The sequence below is a fragment of the Homarus americanus genome, unplaced genomic scaffold, assembly GCF_018991925.1.
Source record: "Homarus americanus isolate GMGI-L3 unplaced genomic scaffold, GMGI_Hamer_2.0 scaffold54443, whole genome shotgun sequence".
Lineage (NCBI taxonomy): Eukaryota > Metazoa > Arthropoda > Malacostraca > Decapoda > Nephropidae > Homarus > Homarus americanus.
In genome coordinates, this window is record NW_024750852.1 from 5,781,231 (window position 1) to 5,798,830 (window position 17,600).

The following is a 17,600-nucleotide window of genomic DNA, read 5'->3' on the forward strand; positions in this document are numbered from 1 at the left end:
GTTAAGTTAGGTTAGGTGGTGCTGAGGTGAGACCTTAATTAGTGGTGCCCCGGGATGGCATTCTTTAAGGGATGTCACCTCGATATAACTCCGTAAAAAAAAAATAAAAAAGAAGAATGAAAATGAAGTTTGGAGAATAGGAATTAAATTTCGTTGAACCTAACCTAACCCTCACTTCTCCTCCCCCCTATAACCACCACCACCTCATTCCACTTCGCCTTCTGCCTCCTCTTGGCCTCTCATACCTCCGTCCCCCCCTACCTCCTTGCTTGCCTGCGGGGTGTCCTGGCGTGAGCGGTGTTGGTGGGGAAGTTTTTGTTGTTGGGGGAGTGTAGCCCGGTGTGTGTGTGTGCGCGCGCGCGCGTGTGTATGTATGTGTGCGTATGTGTGCGTGCGTGCGTGTGTGCTTCTACATCCTGCTCACCCACTTAAAGCTGACGCCCACCCCGGTGCCTGCTGGTGCCTGCTGCTACTGACCCACCTACTCTCTGCTAGTCGTCGTGGACAGGGGGTTGGGGAGGACGATTAATTTTTCTTCTGTAAGGGGGGTGGGTGTGGGGGGGGGCTGTAAGGGGGAAGGGGTGGAGGTGGGCCTGATAGTACGTGTGGATGGTGGGGTGGCTTGCTTTGTGTGTGTGAGAGAGGGTGAAGGTTTTAACTGTGTGTGGATGGAGGGAAGTTCTGCCTGTGTTTATTTGAGGTTGGGGATGTGTAGGCCTATAAGGTTATGATGGTCCTGAGTGAGGGTGTGTGATGATGATGATAAACCATCAGGATTATAATCACAATAATTATGACATATAATGATAATAGTAATGATAAACAATATTTACGGATAAAATGGCCAAGAATATGTGTGTGTGTGTGTGTGTTCCGCTAATCACTATCAACTTTCCTCTTTGACGTTTCTTTTATTTATTATTCCAACCTACAAAAAATAAGAGTATTAAAGACAAAAAAATAATAAATCGAAAAGATGACACAGAAGAGCATGATAAAGAGAAATATTAAATGTATTTGGTAAAGTGTAGATATGGGATTGTGTAAGCTCTATGGAAACACAAACTACACCTTGTAAAGTAGAGTGTGAGGTGTGGAGAGAGAGAGAGAGACGTGTTGTTGGAGTCCTTCCTTCCCTTGCCAGTGTCAGCAGTAACAGCAGGGAGTGACAGGCGGGGACCAGAGATACACCTTGACACTCCCTGACTCCCCCAGTTAACCCGACAAAGAAGAAGAAGGGGGGGGCGATACCTTACGCTGCCTGGTTTGTGTCCACTCCGGGCCACCTGACCCTTGTCTGGTGGATGTCCCCTCGAGTTAATTAGGCAGCGTGAGTCATTGATGTCAGTGGCTAGCGATTTGTCTCTTTATTTACCGAAACTATAAGTGAAAGGTTGGAGTTACTGTGGTTTTTAATTTAGCTTTAGTGTTAATTATTAATATCCAAGAGACGTTGTTGTTCTCTCTCTCATGATAATGGGCCGCTGAGTGAGGTCAATTTTAAGACAACAGGTCAAGGTCGAGTATCCAAGGACGTGTTTATTGTTTGTCTTCTTATTTTGGTCTCAATGTGTCGACGATGTTGGTTATGTTATGAAGGCCATATTATATTGTTTGTTATGAAGGTCACGTTATGTAGGTTGTTATGAAGGCCATGTCATGAAGGACATGTTATGAAGCCCATGTTATGAAGCCCATGTTATGTTGGTTATGAATATTTAATGTATGTAATGGTCAGTATTGAATGTCATGGCCAGTGACGTGTTTACACCCATAAGGAGTCAGGTACCTCACGATGACCCATAATACACGGTGTAATACTCTCGTTAATGTAGCCTAGGTAGGGGGTCCAGTCTGGTCACAGTCGTCACAACACCTTCATTTATACTCGTGTTTACCTCAGTCGATAGTCACAGTAGATACAGTTTCATTTTTATTGGGATATGATGAGCTATCTGGGAATTTTAGTACCTCGGTGTTATTAATAGAATGAAAGGTGTATGTTATGAAGTCTCTATCAGGTGAATCAGTGTTGAAATGACATGTACCAAGATGTGTGTTTGTGTGGAAGTTGGCTAATGTTTCGCGTCACTTGTAAAACGCAATGCCTCACTTCAAATAATTCTGACGTGCTCTTCATATTCTTGTTGACCTTAAAATATGATATATGTAAACTGATAGGGGGTGATTAATAGCTCGGGTACATAACTCTGTAATTATGGTCTTTATGTTATGATTTACTACGGGCGTCCTTGAGTATAGCAGATGATGATGATGATGATGGGGCGATAAGATAAGGGTAGTGGTGTGGGGTGTGGTGTTGTGAGAGCCTGCCACACTTTTAACACACACACACACACACCTGGCTTATCTGTGACTGTTTCTATGGTGTGTTGGTAGTGGTGTTCCTTGTGCTATGGTTAGTGTGTGTGTGTGGTCGATAAGTTTGTCTGTTGTCTCGTGTTTATGGTTTTCGTAAAAAAAATATAAACAATATATGTAGTATTATGTACCGTATATATAATTCCCCGTGTAAGTGTACCGTATATTATGTACCAACATAAAGTGGAATAGTTCATTATAGTCGAGCCTTAAAAGTGGAAGGAGGACTTTTTAAAGACTCGTGTACTTGAGATATAGAGGCACGGCTGAGGACCCACCCACACAGTACCTCGATAAAGGGAACTGGTCAAAGTTGGAGAAGTTACATAGTATATTGACCGGGGGGGAGGGAGGTGGTTAAAGTTCAAACTAAGAACATTACTGGGGTACACTGGGTTAATATAATGTTTACTTGTTGTTTTTATATCGGGTGAACATATTTTCTGTGTGTGTGTGTTCCTTTATGAGTTATAATATTATGTGTGTTGTCAGTGTTGGTGTGTGTTGTTTGTGTTGGTGTGTGTTGTTTGTGTTGGTGTGTGTTGTCAGGTGTTGGTGTGTGTTGTTTGTGTTGGTGTGTGTTGTTTGTGTTGGTGTGTGTTGTCAGGTGTAGGTGTGTGTTGTTTGTGTTGGTGTGTGTGTGTTGTTGTGTGTGTTGTCAGTGTTGGTGTGTGTTGTTTGTGTTGGTGTGTGTTGTTTGTGTTGGTGTGTGTTGTCAGTGTTGGTGTGTGTTGTTGTGTTGGTGTGTGTTGTCGGGTGTTGGTGTGTGTTGTCAGGTGTTGGTGTGTGTTGTTTGTGTTGTTTTGTGTTGGTGTGTGTGTCAGGTGTTGGTGTGTGTTGTTTGTGTAGGTGTGTGTTGTTTGTGTTGGTGTGTGTTGTCAGGTGTTGGTGTGTGTTGTTTGTGTTGGTGTGTGTGTCAGGTGTTGGTGTGTGTTGTCAGGTGTGGTGTGTAGGTGTGTGTTGTCAGGTGTTGGTGTGTGTTGTTTGTGTTGGTGTGTGTTGTCAGGTGTTGGTGTGTGTTGTGTAGGTGTGTGTTGTTTGTGTTGGTGTGTGTTGTTTGTGTTGGTGTGTGTTGTTTGTGTTGGTGTGTTGTGTGTGTTGTTTGTGTTGTGGTGTCAGGTGTGTTTGTGTTGTTTGTGTTGGTGGTGTGTTGTAGGTGTTGGTGTGTGTTGTCAGGTGTTGGTGTGTGTGTTGTGTAGGTGTGTGTTGTTTGTGTGGGTGTGTGTTGTTTGTGTTGGTGTGTGTTGTTTGTGTTGGTGTGTGTTGTTTGTGTTGGTGTTGTGTTGTCAGTGTTGGTGTGTGTTGTTTGTGTTGGTGTGTATTTGTCAGGTGGTGTGTGTTGTTGTGGTGTGTGTTGTGTGTTGTTTGTGTTGGTGTGTGTTGTCAGGTGTTGGTGTGTGTTGTTTGTGTTGTTTGTGTTGTTTGTGTTGGTGTGTGTGTCAGGTGTTGGTGTGTGTTGTTTGTGGGGTGTGTGTTGTTTGTGTTGGTGTGTGTTGTCAGGTGTTGGTGTTGTTGGTGTAGGTGTGTGTTGTTTGTGTTGGTGTGTGTTGTCAGGTGTTGGTGTGTGTTTGTGTTGTGTGTGTGTTGTCAGGTGTTGGTGTGTGTTGTTTGTGTAGGTGTGTTTTGTGTGGTGGTGTGTGTGTTTGTGTTGGGTGTGTGTGGTGTGTTGTTTGTGTTGGTGGTGAGGTGTTGGTGTGTGTTGTTTGTGTTGTTGTGTGTGTTTGTGTTGGTGTGTGTTGTGGGTGTGGTGTGTGTTGTTTGTGTTGTTTGTGTTGGTGTGTGTTGTGGTGTTGGTGTTGTTTGGTGTTGGTGTGTGTTGTTTGTGTTGTTTGTGTTGGTGGTGTGGTGTTGGTGTGTGTGTGTTTGTGTTGTTTGTGTTGTTTGTGTTGGTGTGTGAGGTGTTGGTGTGTGTGTTTGTGTAGGTGTGTGTTGTTTGTGTTGGTGTGTGTGTCAGGTGTTGGTGTGTGTTGTTTGTGTTGGTGTGTGTTGTGGTGTTGGTGTGTGTTGTCAGGTGTTGGTGTGTGTTGTTTGTGTTGGTGTGTGTTGTGGTGTTGGTGTGTGTTGTTTGTGTGGGTGTGTGTTGTTTGTGTTGGTGTGTGTTGTCAGGTGTGTGTGTGTTTGTGTAGGTGTGTGTTGTTTGTGTTGGTGTGTTGTCAGGTGTTGGTGTGTGTTGTTTGTGTTGGTGTGTGTGTCAGGTGTTGGTGTGTGGTTTGTGTGGTGTGTGTTGTTTGTGTAGGTGTGTGTTGTTTGTGTTGGTGTGTGTGTCAGGTGTTGGTGTGTGTTGTTTGTGTTGGTGTGTGTTGTTTGTGTAGGTGTGTGTTGTTTGTGTTGGTGTGTGTTGTTTGTGTTGGTGTGTTGTTTGTGTTGGTGTGTGTTGTCAGGTGTTGGTGTGTGTTGTTTGTGTAAGGTGTGTGTTGTTTGTGTTGGTGTGTGTTGTCAGGTGTTGGTGTGTGTTGTTTGTGTTGGTGTGTGTTGTTTGTGTAGGTGTGTGTTGTTTGTGTTGTTTGTGTAGGTTTGTGTTGTTTGTGTTGTTTGTGTGTTGTTTGTGTTGGTGTGTGTTGTTTGTATCATTGTATCCTGTTAATGAATCGATAATAGTATAAAGTATTCTGAGGTATTCACACTTATTTCCTTTTACAGGTGAGCGTGGATGAAGAATAAGGATGGTATGTACAGTACAGGACCAGCCACGTACAGTACAGGACCATCCATGTACAGTACAGGACCAGTCACGTACAGTACAGGACCAGTCACGTACAGTACAGGACCAGTCACGTACAGTACAGAACTAGCCATGTACAGTACAGGACCAGTCACGTACAGTACAGAACTAGCCATGTACAGTACAGGACCATCCTTGTACAGTACAGGACCAGCCATGTACAGTACAGGACCAGTCACGTACAGTACAAGATCAGCCATGTACAGTACAGGACCAGTCACGTACAGTACAGAACTAGCCATGTACAGTACAGGACCATCCATGTACAGTACAGGACCAGCCACGTACAGTACAGGACCAGCCACGTACAGTACAGCATCAGCCACGTACAAGATAAACCATGTACAAGGTTAGTCATGTAAGGGTTCATCTACGTAGTTGAACCACGTGAGGTGTTGGTGTGTTATCGACCAGGTAAGTGTAAGAGTGGGTTGAGTGGCAGCTGCTGGCACACACTCCCCCCCCCTCCCTCCCTCCCTGGCCAAGTAAAGCAACTTATTCTAGCCCATTCTAGTACGAGGATCACACACACACACACACACACACACACACACACACACTGCAGTTTACCCTCACGGGGCAGAGCTCCGAGTTAACTTGAGGTGTCGAGACAAATTTACAGATGTTTGTTTAATCGGTCAATCAAAATGCCGGGGGTTGTCGTTCCTGTATTAAATCATGACATTATGGTGACTTCTTAGACGGGGCGAGGGGGTTCTTCATCAGTGGAGGACTTTGTGTGTGTGTGTATCATGGCGGTGGCTGGTGTATTGCGGCCCCTTCTGTTTTATCTCCTGCAGGACGTAAAATATTCCTTAATGTGGATGGCTCAATGTCCTACTTGGAGTGTTAAAGGTTCTCTCTTGGTTGGCCTTCGCTCTAGGTGTGGTGAATCTGCCGGGCTCTCGTTCAGGCATCAACAGACGAGATCCCCCTGAACGATGACATAAGGCAGACGTCCAGTGTAGTAATCCTCACACATTGAGCGTGACCAATGTGGCCTCGTGTTGGGGGATGGTGTCCTTAAACGAGGGGTGACTCAGGTTGGACCCGCTGAGTGCATGACAAACTCCCTGCAGGTCTTGTTGGATGATGGGAGGTGTAGGGTGAAGATGGATGATGGGAGGTGTAGGGTGAAGACGGGTGATGGGAGGTGTAGGGTGAAGTTGGTTGATGAGAAATAAGAAAATCAAGACAAAAATTTTAAAAACGTTGTTGGCTCATAGACAAAGCTCAAGGTGACGCTGAAGGAGAAAATTATAGCGAGGGGCCCCAGGAGGGATAAAGGGCGTGGGAATGTTGTATAGAGAGGAGGTGGACAACTCTAGGGACGCCAGACGCTCGTTATGTTCGGAAAGAATTTCGTAGTCCGTAAAGAGAGAGAGATGGGGGTGGGGAGAGGAAGGTGAGGGATGCGGCCAACCAGACATTTTTATATCTAGCTGAGGAACCTTGTTGGCTTTGTTAGCGCGGCGTTGAGACGGATGGGGCAAGATTGGGCTCCAGTCTGGCCCTGGGAGAGATAGGAGTGGGGGGGCGCAACAGGGAGGAGCTTCTTGTAGGGGGGACTGGGGTAAGGGAGGTCGGTGTAGGGGTTGGTAATGGTAAAGGAGGCGGCTGAAAGATGTTTCGGTGTGCATATGCTAGTAGCGTTAAAGAGACTGAGTTTAGCAGGGAGGATGAGCCTTGTTCCTCACCTCCCCTCCTCTCATCCCCGCTATTCTTCCCTATATCCATATCATACAAAACACTGTTGTATCCACCCACACACCCACAATGCTGCCCATTCATTCGTACGCCACCCACCTATTCACCCTACCACCTAACCCCATTCACCAACCCATCCTCTACCCTCCTCCCCACCATGTCTCCTCGACCGTTTGGGAACCTGCCTTGATATTATCCTATTATCTTGCGTTCATCACTATTCAGTTTACCACATTGACCATTAATACTCACGGCGTCAGATTCCGCGTAAAGTAAAGAGAGCAGACTGAGTTTTTATTGGCAGTAAGGAAGTATTTATCGAGTTATGTCGTGTCAGAGAACTGCTACGAATACATTGTGTTTTCCTGGTTCAAGTACCGCACCCGATGAACTGGAGAGGGTAGCTGTGGATCGCGGGAACTGCTGACGGACCTGTGAGGATGGTGATGGATCACTGTGGGTGGTAGTGGATCATGAAGAAGGGAGATTGATCAATAGTGGGTGATGGTTCGTCTTTGACGATGGAAATGGATCGTGGTGGATAATGATGGATCACTGTGGTGGTGGTGGATCACAGCTGGTGCAGGATCACAGCTGATCGCGGTGGATGGGCGGGTGGAGGAGGGACGTAACACCCGCACACCGCTGTCGCCGCCTGGGAATCAATAGTGGAATACCGTACAAGCTGACTCACCCGTGCCTCCCCTGCCCTGCAGGCTGTGTGTCTCCTGCCCCAGGCTGTGTGTGTGTCTCTCCCTGCCCCAGGCTGTGTGTGTGTCTCCCTGCCCCAGGCTGTATGTGTGTGTGCCTGTGCCCCAGGCTGTATGTGCGTGCCCCTGCCCCAGGCTGTGTGTGCTCTCCTGCCCCAGGCTGTGTGTGTGTGTCCCCCGTGCCACAGGCTGTGTGTGTGTGTGTGTGTGTGTGTCCCCCCACAGGCTGTGTGTGTATGTGTGTCCCCCTGCCCCAGGCTGTGTGTCCCTCCCTGCCCCAGGCTCTAGTGTGGTCTCTGCCCCAGGCTGTCACTCTCGCTCTCCCCCGCCCCTGCTCGAGCCTGAGTGTACAGTAATCTTGCCTGCCTTGTGTCCATTCCTGTCATAACCTAAGCGCCTCACAGCCCCAAACTTTCTCCTAGTCAAGGCTTCGCATCCTTACTTACATCAGTGTATCATTATGTAAGCCTTGCTGTTATGTCTGTTTCACTTACCGTTATCTCGTCAAACCGTACCGTTATGTCTTGCTGTTAATCCAGGAAGACGCGCTTTATGTATTGACTACTGTTTATGGGTTACTAAAACTTCCTGCTGTTATATTTAAACCTTAATGTCGGCGTTGTTATATTCTCCAAACTTCCACTTTAGTAGTATTTGCATTCATGTCCCCAAGCCATATAGTGACGTGGCTTACTGTTATGCCTTCAGGGTGCTTCAAGAGGTCTAACTGTTGGGTGTGTTTTGCCTTGCTTTTATCTCTTGTCATCCACCTTAGTGTTAATTGTACATTATATTCTCACGCCAGGACAGACAGACAGACAGATAGATAGATATTCAGTAAAATAGCCATACAAGTTTTCAGTTGGTTGAGTATGGTAATAGACAGTGCAGGTATATAGTGTACATAGACAGTGCAGGTATACAAAAACAATGATAAACACCGAGACAATTTGACCAAAGATTACCCAAAAATCCATCAGATGGTTATTTCAGAGATTCAGGTTCACATTTCCTTACTGACACCAACACGCTTCCTCGGTGGTGTTGCTGCAGAGGTCACGAACTTATTGTGGCTCTCACTGCTATTATAAGACAGTGCCACTAATCCTCCATGATATTGTTCCTATATGATGAAGTGCCGTCGCTGGCTCTGTAACATAATACCTCTACTCATATAAGACAATGCCAGTGATGCCATAAGATAGTGCCACTGGTCCTATAAGACAGTGCCATTGGTGGTGTGGAGATTCCAGATGTAGGATCAGGGGAGGCCATTGTGGCAGTAATCTGGTTGTGTGTCTGGGTAACGGGCGAGCTGCCAGGTAAGGAAGCATGCCAAGTGACAGTGTCCCAGGCGTAGGTGAGAGTACCAGGAAGAGGAAGGAGGAGAGAGTGCCAGGGAGAGACAGGAGAGAGGGGAGGGAAGAAGGAGGGAGAGGAAGGAGAGAGGGGAGAGGAAGGAGAGGAAGGAGAGAGGAGCTAGGGAGAGGAAGGAGGGAGGGGTGCCAGGGGAGAGGGAAGGGAGGGAGGGGTGCCAGGGGAGACAGGGAGAGTGCAGGGAAGGAGGGAGTGCCAGGGAGGCAGGGAAGGAGAGTGCCAGGGAGAGAAGGAGGAGAGTGCCAGGGAGGGAAGGAGGAGGGAAGTGCTGGGGAGAGGAGGAGGGAGTGCCAGGGAGAGACAGGAGAGTGTGCCAGGGAGAGAAGGAAGGTGCCAGGGAGGAGGAGAGAGGTGCCAGGGAGAGGCAGGAGGGAAGTGCCAGGGAGAGGGAAGGAGGGGTGCCAGGGAGGGAGACAGGGAGGGGTGCCAGGGAGGCAGGGAGAGAGTGCCAGGAGAGAGGCAGGAGAGAGTGGCAGGGGAGAGGCAGGAGAGGTGCCAGGGAGGAAGGAGAGAGAGTGCCAGGGAGGAAAAGAGAGGAGAGGAAGTGCCAAGGAGAGAGCAGGAGAGTGGCAGGGGAGCCAGGGAGAGGAAGGGAGAGAAGGCTAGAGGAAGCCAGAGAGTACAGGGGAAGAGGAGAGTGCCAGGGGAGAGGGAAGGAGGAGAGAGTGCCAGGGAGAGAGAGTAAGGAGGGAGAGGCTGGGGAGAGGCAGGAGAGAGGCAGGAGAGGCAGGAGAGGGTGCCAAGGGAGGGAAGGAGGGGTGCCAGGGAAGAGGAAGGGGGAGAGGTGCCAGAGGAGACAGGGAGGGGTGCCCAGGGAGGCAGGGAGAGAGTGCCAGGGGGAGAGAGTGCCAGGGGAGGCAGAGAGTGCCAGGGAGAGGCAGGGGAGGGAGGAGAGTGCCAGGGGAGAGGCAGGAGAGGTGCCAGGGAAAGGAAGGAGAGTGCAGAAGAGGGAAGGGGAGGGGTGCCAGGGAGAGGCAGGAGAACGGGAGAGGCAGGAGAGAGTTACCAGGGAGAGAAGGAGAGAGAGTGCCAGGGAGGCAGGAGAGTGGCAGGAGAGAGGAGGTGGCAGGGAGGAGCAGGAGGGGGTGCCAGGAGAGGAGGGGGTGCCAGGGAGAGAGGAGGGGTGCCAGGGGGCAGGAGAGTGCCAGGGGAGAGGAAGGAGAGAGTGCCAGGAAGGGGAAGGAGGAGAGGGAGAGGCAGGAGAGAGGGGGGTGCCAGGGAGAGACCAGGGAGAGAGGAGGAGGAGGGGGTGCCAGGGAGAGGAGAGTGCCAGGAGAGGGAGGAGGAGAGTGCCAGGGAGAGGGCAGGGAGAGGGAAGGGAAGGAGGGGGTGCACCAGGGAGGCAGGAGAGAGAGTGCCAGGAGAGGGAGGGGTGCCAGGGAGGGAGCAGGGGAGGGAGTGGCAGGAGAGGAGAGGGGTGCCAGGGAGAGGAAGGGAGTGCCAGGAAGAGGGAAGGGAGGAGGGGTGCCAGGAAGAGGAGGAGGAGGGGGTGCCAGGGAGAGGCAGGAGAGAATGCCAGGAAGAGGAGGGAGGGGTGCCAGGGAGGAGGGTGCCAGGAGAGGAAGGAGGGGGGCCAGGAAGAGGGAAGGGGAGGGAGAGAGTGCCAGGGAGAGAGGAGAGGGGCTGAGGGAGAGACAGGGAGAGGGGTGCCAGGGGAGAGGCAGGAGAGGTGCCAGGGAGGGAAGGAGAGAGTGCAGGGAGAGGGAAGGGAGAGGCCAGGAAGAGGAAGGAGGAGAGAGTGCAGGAGAGAGGGAGGAAGGAGAGTGCCAGGAAGAGGAGGCAGGAGAGTGCCAGGGAGAGACAGGGGAGAGAGTGCTAGGGGAGAGGAGAGAGTGGCAGGGGAGAGCAGGGAGGAGAGTGCCAGGGGGAGAGACGGAGAGGTGCCAGGGAGGGCAGGGAGAGGTGCCAGGGAGGAGGGGAGAGAGTGCCAGGAAGAGGAAGGAGGAGAGAGGCTAGGGAAGAGGAAGGGAGGAGAGAGGCCAGGGGAGAGGCAGGAGAGAGTGGCAGGGGAGAGGGGCAGGAGAGAGGCCAGGGGAGAGGCAGGAGAGTGCCAGGGAGAGTGAAGGAGAGTGCCAGGGAAGAGGAAGGAGGGAGAGAGTGCTAGGGAGGGACAGGAGAGAGTGCCAGGGAGAGGCAGGAGAGAGGCAGAGACAGGAGAGAGTGCCAGGGAGAGGCAGGAGAGAGTGCCAGGGAGAGGTGAAGGAGAGAGTGCTAGGGAGAGGAAGGAGGAGAGAGTGCCAGGAGGAAGGAGAGAGTGCCAGGAAGAGTGAAGGAGGAGAGAGTGCCAGGGAGAGACAGGAGAGAGTGCCAGGGAGAGGCAGGAGAGTGGCAGTGTGTGGGAGAGGTGCAGGAGAGGAGTGCCAGGGAGAGACAGGAGAGTGCCAGGGAGAGGCAGGGGAGAGAGTGCCAGGGAGAGGCAGGAGAGAGTGCCAGGGAGAGGCAGGAGAGAGTGGCAGGGAGAGGCAGGAGAGAGTGGCAGGGAGAGGCAGGAGAGAGTGCCAGGGAGAGGCAGGAGAGAGTGCCAGGGAGAGGCAGGAGAGAGTGCCAGGGAGAGGCAGGAGAGTGCCTGGCGAGAGATAGAGGAAGTGTCAGGAGAAAGTACCAAAGAATGTCAAAGCCATTACCAGGAATTGGGTCGCGTGCTGTTACCCGTAAGCGCCTGTCACTGGTCTTGTGTGACGTGACTATCTCTTATCATGCCTGAGGTGACTGTCTCTCTCACTGTCACAATATCATTTATCATGTCATTCGTGACCCGTCTCACTTGCCGTGCTTGATGCGGCCATCATGTCTGTCTCTCCCTCCCACTGGCCTCCCCGTCATTCCTCGGTCAATTATAGACACCCGATAAGTCCCTGAAGTGATTATAGAGAACTGGGGTCAATTATCCTTCTATAATTATTGGCAACCGATATAATCACTTCTAATCCTGGCTGCTGCGACATGTGGCCCAGTTTTGTGGTGGTCTGACTGGGCTGTAGCCTGTTTGTTGGAGATAGTATGGCTACAGGTGTTGTATGAATGTACAGGTGTTGTATAATAGCTACAGGTGTTGTAATATGGCAACAGATGTTGTATAATAGCTACAAGTGTTGTAATATGGCAACAGGTGTTGTATAATAGCTACAGGTGTTGTATAATAGCTACAGGTGTTGTATAATAGCTACAGGTGTTGTATAATAGCTACAGGTGTTGTATAATAGCTACAGGTGTTGTATAATAGCTACAGGTGTTGTATAATAGCTACAGGTGTTGTATAATATCTACAGGTGTTGTATAATAGCTACAGGTGTTGGAACATAGCAACAGGTGTTGTAATATAGCAACAGGTGTTGTATAATAGTTACAGGTGTTGGAACATAGCTACAGGTGTTGTATAATAGCTATAGGTGTTGGAACATAGCTACAGGTGTTGTATAATAGCTACAGGTGTTGGAACATAGCAACAGGTGTTGTAATATAGCTACAGGTGTTGTATAATAGTTACAGGTGTTGGAACATAGCTACAGGTGTTGTATAATAGCTACAGGTGTTGGAACATAGCAACAGGTGTTGTAATATAGCAACAGGTGTTGTATAATAGCTACAGGTGTTGTATAATAGCTACAGGTGTTGTATAATAGCTGCAGGTGTTGTAATATAGCAACAGGTGTTGTATAACTGCTGCAGGTGTTGTAATATAGCTACAGGTGTTATAATATAGCAACAGGTTGTATAATAGCTACAGGTGTTGTAATATAGCAACAGGTGTTGTAATATAGCAACAGGTGTTGTAATATAGCAACAGGTGTTGTACAATAGCTACAGGTGTTGTAATATAGCAACAGGTGTTGTAATATAGCAACAGGTGTTGTATAATTGCTGCAGGTGTTGTAATATAGCAACAGGTGTTGTATAATAGCTACAGGTGTTGTAATATAGCAACAGGTGTTGTAATATAGCAACAGGTGTTGTATAATAGCTACAGGTGTTGTAATATAGCAACAGGTGTTGTATAATAGCTACAGGTGTTGTAATATAGCAACAGGTGTTGTATAATTGCTGCAGGTGTTGTAATATAGCAACAGGTGTTGTAATATAGCAACAGGTGTTGTATAATAGCTACAGGTGTTGTAATATAGCAACAGGTGTTGTATAATTGCTGCAGGTGTTGTAATATAGCAACAGGTGTTGTAATATAGCAGCAGGTGTTGTATAATAGCTACAGGTGTTGTAATATACCTACAAGTAATTCAACTTGTGAATTAATCAAGATAAGAGGAAGGAATACATATTTTAACTCTTATGGACAGTTGGATGGTCATCACAGCTGAGTGTCTCGACAGATGGCCAGCTGGTTTATAGACTTGTTCCATTGCTCACTCTTAGTACAGGACGTTGTGATGTTATAACTACACTTTATCCTCTATACCTGTATGTTAACTAAATAGTTCCTGTGTATATGTGTTTTTATTATTACTAGGTTTTGTATGTATGCTGCTTGCTGTACCACTCCCTGAATCAATGTCTGGAATAATAGAATGGGTCTTTTTAGTGAGGGGGAGGCAGGGAGAGGCGTCAGATCGCGGTGCACTCTTGACAAAATCTTTCCTGGCAGTTTCCCATTTTGGTAAAATCCCGCGACGAAAGTAATGCGGACAAAATTCCACCGGACAGGATTCTACCAGACGAATTCCAATTTTACAAAATCCCGTCCTCCAGAGTAATAAAGTGGACAAAATCCCGCCATCTCAAAGTTTTTTACCTCCAGGTCTCCCGTGGGCTTGAGGGCAGGTTTAGGCTTGGCGCTGGTGTGTTTACCCCCCACCTCCCACGAAGTAGAGAAAGAACTATTTCGCCACCTCTTGGATCTACCGCCACACCTTGATAAGCTTTACCTGCAAGATCATGATAAGAGGATTTTCACCAAACTTAGACGACTTAACAGCTTGTTATATATATGGGTGACGTTCATGTTTACCAATTTAACACTATTCTTGTCTGGGTAAATTCCTAAACACTGTATACTTTAGAATTTAAGTAACTGATCTTTCAAGAAACCCCACAACTTATTATCCTTTTGTTATTCTGCTTTGTCTGACTTACCATATTCAGCATGACCAATATGGAAGCCCTCTTGATTTTAAAGCACCGAGGTTAAAGTCAATATATGGACGAAAACATTAATTACGAAGGGATAATTTAGGAGTGAGATGCGTTGTTGTTGTTGTATGGGGCGTCAGCGTTCGTGTTTACTCCTTGGTTTGGCTGTACGTTCGACCAAGTTCTTCAGGCGACGAATACGGATTCATGAGTGTCGTTTATTACCTGTGTTTCCCTACCAGCGATTGTTGTGATGGAAAGTAACACAAGACAGGTGGTGCAGGGAGGAGACTATGCGTGATCGATGATTTCTCAGTAACATACATTATTCTTGGAGGACTTAAGATCTGGTTAACAAGACAACATTTTTATACAACAATCGCAACTGTATGTAACATAATTAGTGGAAGTGTTACAAATGGGGGGGTAGCAGTGTATGATGCAGTAATTCTTGCCTATCACACACACACACACACACTCTCTCACACACACACACACACACACACACACACACACACACACACACACACACTCTCTCTCACACACACACACACACACACACACACACACACTCCCACCATCACCCTCACACCACGCGCTTGACCACTTTCCTCGTTATTTTTACACCAATAGTAAAAAAAAAAAACTGTTTAATCAGTGGGGCCGTGTAGGGTGGAGGCTGTCTCACGGGGAAGTTTGTTATAGGGAACCAACTAAATCTGTTAACACCTCGGTAAGTAGATCCGCTATCTGGCTTCACGAATTTAATTCTATCCTCTGTGTGTGTGTGTGTGTGTGTGTGTGTGTGTTTTGGGAATAATAGAGTCAAGGTCAAAGGTCAGGGTCAGTCAGTCAATTTTTTTAGTCAGGACGTCGAGGGTGGCCGGGGGGGGGTGGTCCACTTGGCTCTACGCACCTGCTGTTAACGTAAATTACTATGAGAGTTAGTTAGGGAGTATAAATTATAGGTGTTGGTGTGTAAGGTGGTGCTAGATGGTGTGTATACCCCTCTACTTCACCCACTGGTTACCTGTAGTGACGCCTTGGTTTATGGCTGGAGAGGTGAGCTTACTGGGAGCATGAGGCGTCTACACTGGATAAATCACTAAGGGAAAAAATTCTCAAGCCGGAATAGTTAATAAATGCTGAGATTAATTAACCAATATTGTGCCAGGTCAGGTCAAATGACTCGATACATTTACACAGACGTAGAAGAAGGTTCGAGTCATTAGGGGTAATAATTTCACAGTACTGGATCATAGTGGATTTATGTCGTTTTTAACTGGACAAATTTATCAAGGGAGTGACGTTATAATTGGTCCCGCGCGCGTGCGTGTGTGTGTGTGTGTGTGTGTGTGTGTGTGTGTGTGTGTGTGTGTGTGTGTGTGTGTGTGGCCTCTCCCTCTCCTCCTCACTCCTCCCCCACTTGAACTGTGTCAAGCTGTCAGCGTGGGTCTCTCAGCCAGGTTGATTTACGTGTAGTAACTTGTGCATAAGTTGCGTAATGCCCTCTTGCCCTCACCCTCCTCCCTCCACCAATGTTGAAGGGGCAAGGGAGAGTGACGGGACGGGGTAGGGTCGGGTGACGGGGCAAGGGAGGGTGACGGAGAAAGAAGTGTGACGGGGTAGGGTGTGATGATCCCCTCTGACCCCCCCCTCCCACCTTAAAGAACAATGCCAACCCTCCCCCAACCCCGAGTACGATGATTCACCTTAACCCATTGAGTACAATGTTTAAACCCTTGAGTACGATAATTTAATCCCCTTGTATATATTGTTTAAACCCATTAAATACAATGAAAATCCCCTTGAATACAGTGACATGGTTCCGAGGGAGTTAAGCTATCGTACTCAATTGGTTAAGTTATCGTACTCAATGAATTAAGTTATCGTACTCAATGGGTTAAGTTAACGTACTCGATGGGTTATATTAAGTAAGGATTAATTTTACGTTTATATAGTTAAAAGGGAGAGAGAAGGCCAGAGTCTGAGGCGAAATCTGATACTCACGTGACCTATCATCATCATCATCATCAGACGAAAGCAAATTTAATCCTCGACCTTCCTGGGTAAAATAAAATTGTGCGTGGGAGGGTGTGTGGGTGTATGTGGGAAGGGGAGTGTGCGTGTGGAGTAGGGAGGGAAGTGTGGAGTGGAGTGGAGTGGGGAGGGGAGGGGAGTCTGTGTGTGTGGGAGGTTAAGTGTGTGTTGGGGAGAGGTCTTGTGGAGCTCTCCCTGTCACCGTCACCCTTCCCTCCCTCCCCCGTCACCCACCCTCCCTGCCCCGTCATCTGTGGTTGCTCTTGATCATCCCACTTTCCTCCTCCTCTTCCTCCTATTTGTCGTCGTCCATCTTTCCTCCACTTGGATCTTCCTGTCTTCACTTGGTCCTTCCTGTCTCCATTTTTCTCGCGCTTCCTGCCTCCATCCTTTTGGCCCTCCTTCCTCATCCTTCCCTCTCTCTCGCCTCTTCCTGACGTAGCCGGAGCTCGCGTGACTTGTTCCTCCCATTTGCCCTCACCCTACCTCGTCACGCCCCGCTCCGTCACGCCCCGACCTGTCTCGTCACGCCCCGCCCCGCCCGTTACAAACTTACTCCTTCAGAATGATAATTATCTACACAGCTCATCACACTACAGGTGTCTTGGAGGAGGAGCTCTTGTGTTGAACCTTGGAGGAGGAGCTCTTGTTGTGTTGAACCTTGGAGGAGGAGCTCTTGTTGTGTTGAACCATGGAGGAGGAGCTCTTGTTGTGTTGAACCTTGGAGGAGGAGCTCTTGTTGTGTTGAACCTTGGAGGAGGAGCTCTTGGAGGAGGAGCTCTTGTGTTAAACCTTGGAGGAGGGGCTCTTGTGTTGAACCTTGGAGGAGCTCTTGTGTTAAACCTTGGAGGAGGAGCTCTTGTGTTAAACCTTGGAGGAGGAGCTCTTGTGTTAAACCTTGGAGGAGCTCTTGTTGTGTTGAACCTGGAGGAGGAGCTCTTGTGTTGAACCTTGGAGGAGGAGCTCTTGTGTTGAACCTTGGAGGAGGAGCTCTTGTTGTGTTGAACCTTGGAGGAGGAGCTCTTGCGTTAAACCTTGGAGGAGCTCTTGCGTTAAACCTTGGAGGAGGTTAAACCTTGGAGGAGGAGCTCTTGTGTTAAACCTTGGAGGAGGAGCTGTTGCTGTTGTTGGAGGAGCTCTTGGAATCTTGGAGGAGGAGCTCTTGTTGAAGACGTTGAAGTTCTTTGACGTTGCGTTAGCTAGAGGAGTTAGGGGATCAGGGGTGGGCTTGGAGGCGGCGTGTGGGCTGACTGTTTAAGTTGGAGGCGAGATTAAGTGTTATCCGAGGCTTGTAGGGGAGGGGGGGGGTGATCGAGACGTAAGGCTGAGGAGAGGCGTGGAAGGGTCATAGAGGTGGCGTGGGAGAGACATCGAGGAGGGTTTAGTTAAGGCGTGGGCGTGTTGTTGTTGTTGGACCACGCCGTCAGTTATATAATGTTTATGGAGGTGTGTGTTGGCGTGGGGGGGAGGGTGTTAGTGGTCGTAACCCAGTGAGTTTAGTATTGGTCCTACAAAACACACACACACACACACAATAATAAGACGAAATTAACAAGAAAATAAAAGAACATGGTCTTTAT

General features: G+C 48.5%; 1 protein-coding gene and 1 long non-coding RNA gene across 7 annotated transcripts in view; both read left to right on the plus strand.

Annotated features, from left to right (window-relative positions):
* LOC121854382 overlaps positions 1-5,132 on the plus strand; it is a 131,344-nt gene extending 126,212 nt beyond the window's left edge. The window contains exon 3 of the long non-coding RNA XR_006086540.1: positions 5,023-5,132. This is a non-coding gene — a long non-coding RNA (uncharacterized LOC121854382). The remainder of the gene's footprint in view (positions 1-5,022) is intronic.
* Positions 5,133-5,263: 131 nt separating this feature from the next.
* LOC121854275 (syntaxin-1A-like) overlaps positions 5,264-17,600 on the plus strand; it is a 98,252-nt gene continuing 85,915 nt past the window's right edge. The window contains exon 1 of one of the 6 annotated variants that reach the window (XM_042348825.1): positions 5,264-5,453. In XM_042348825.1, coding sequence (XP_042204759.1) covers positions 5,445-5,453 — 9 coding nt within the window. In that variant the 5' untranslated portion in view covers positions 5,264-5,444. The remainder of the gene's footprint in view (positions 5,454-17,600) is intronic. The other 5 variants (XM_042348830.1, XM_042348827.1, XM_042348829.1 and 2 more) reach the window with 5 other exon arrangements.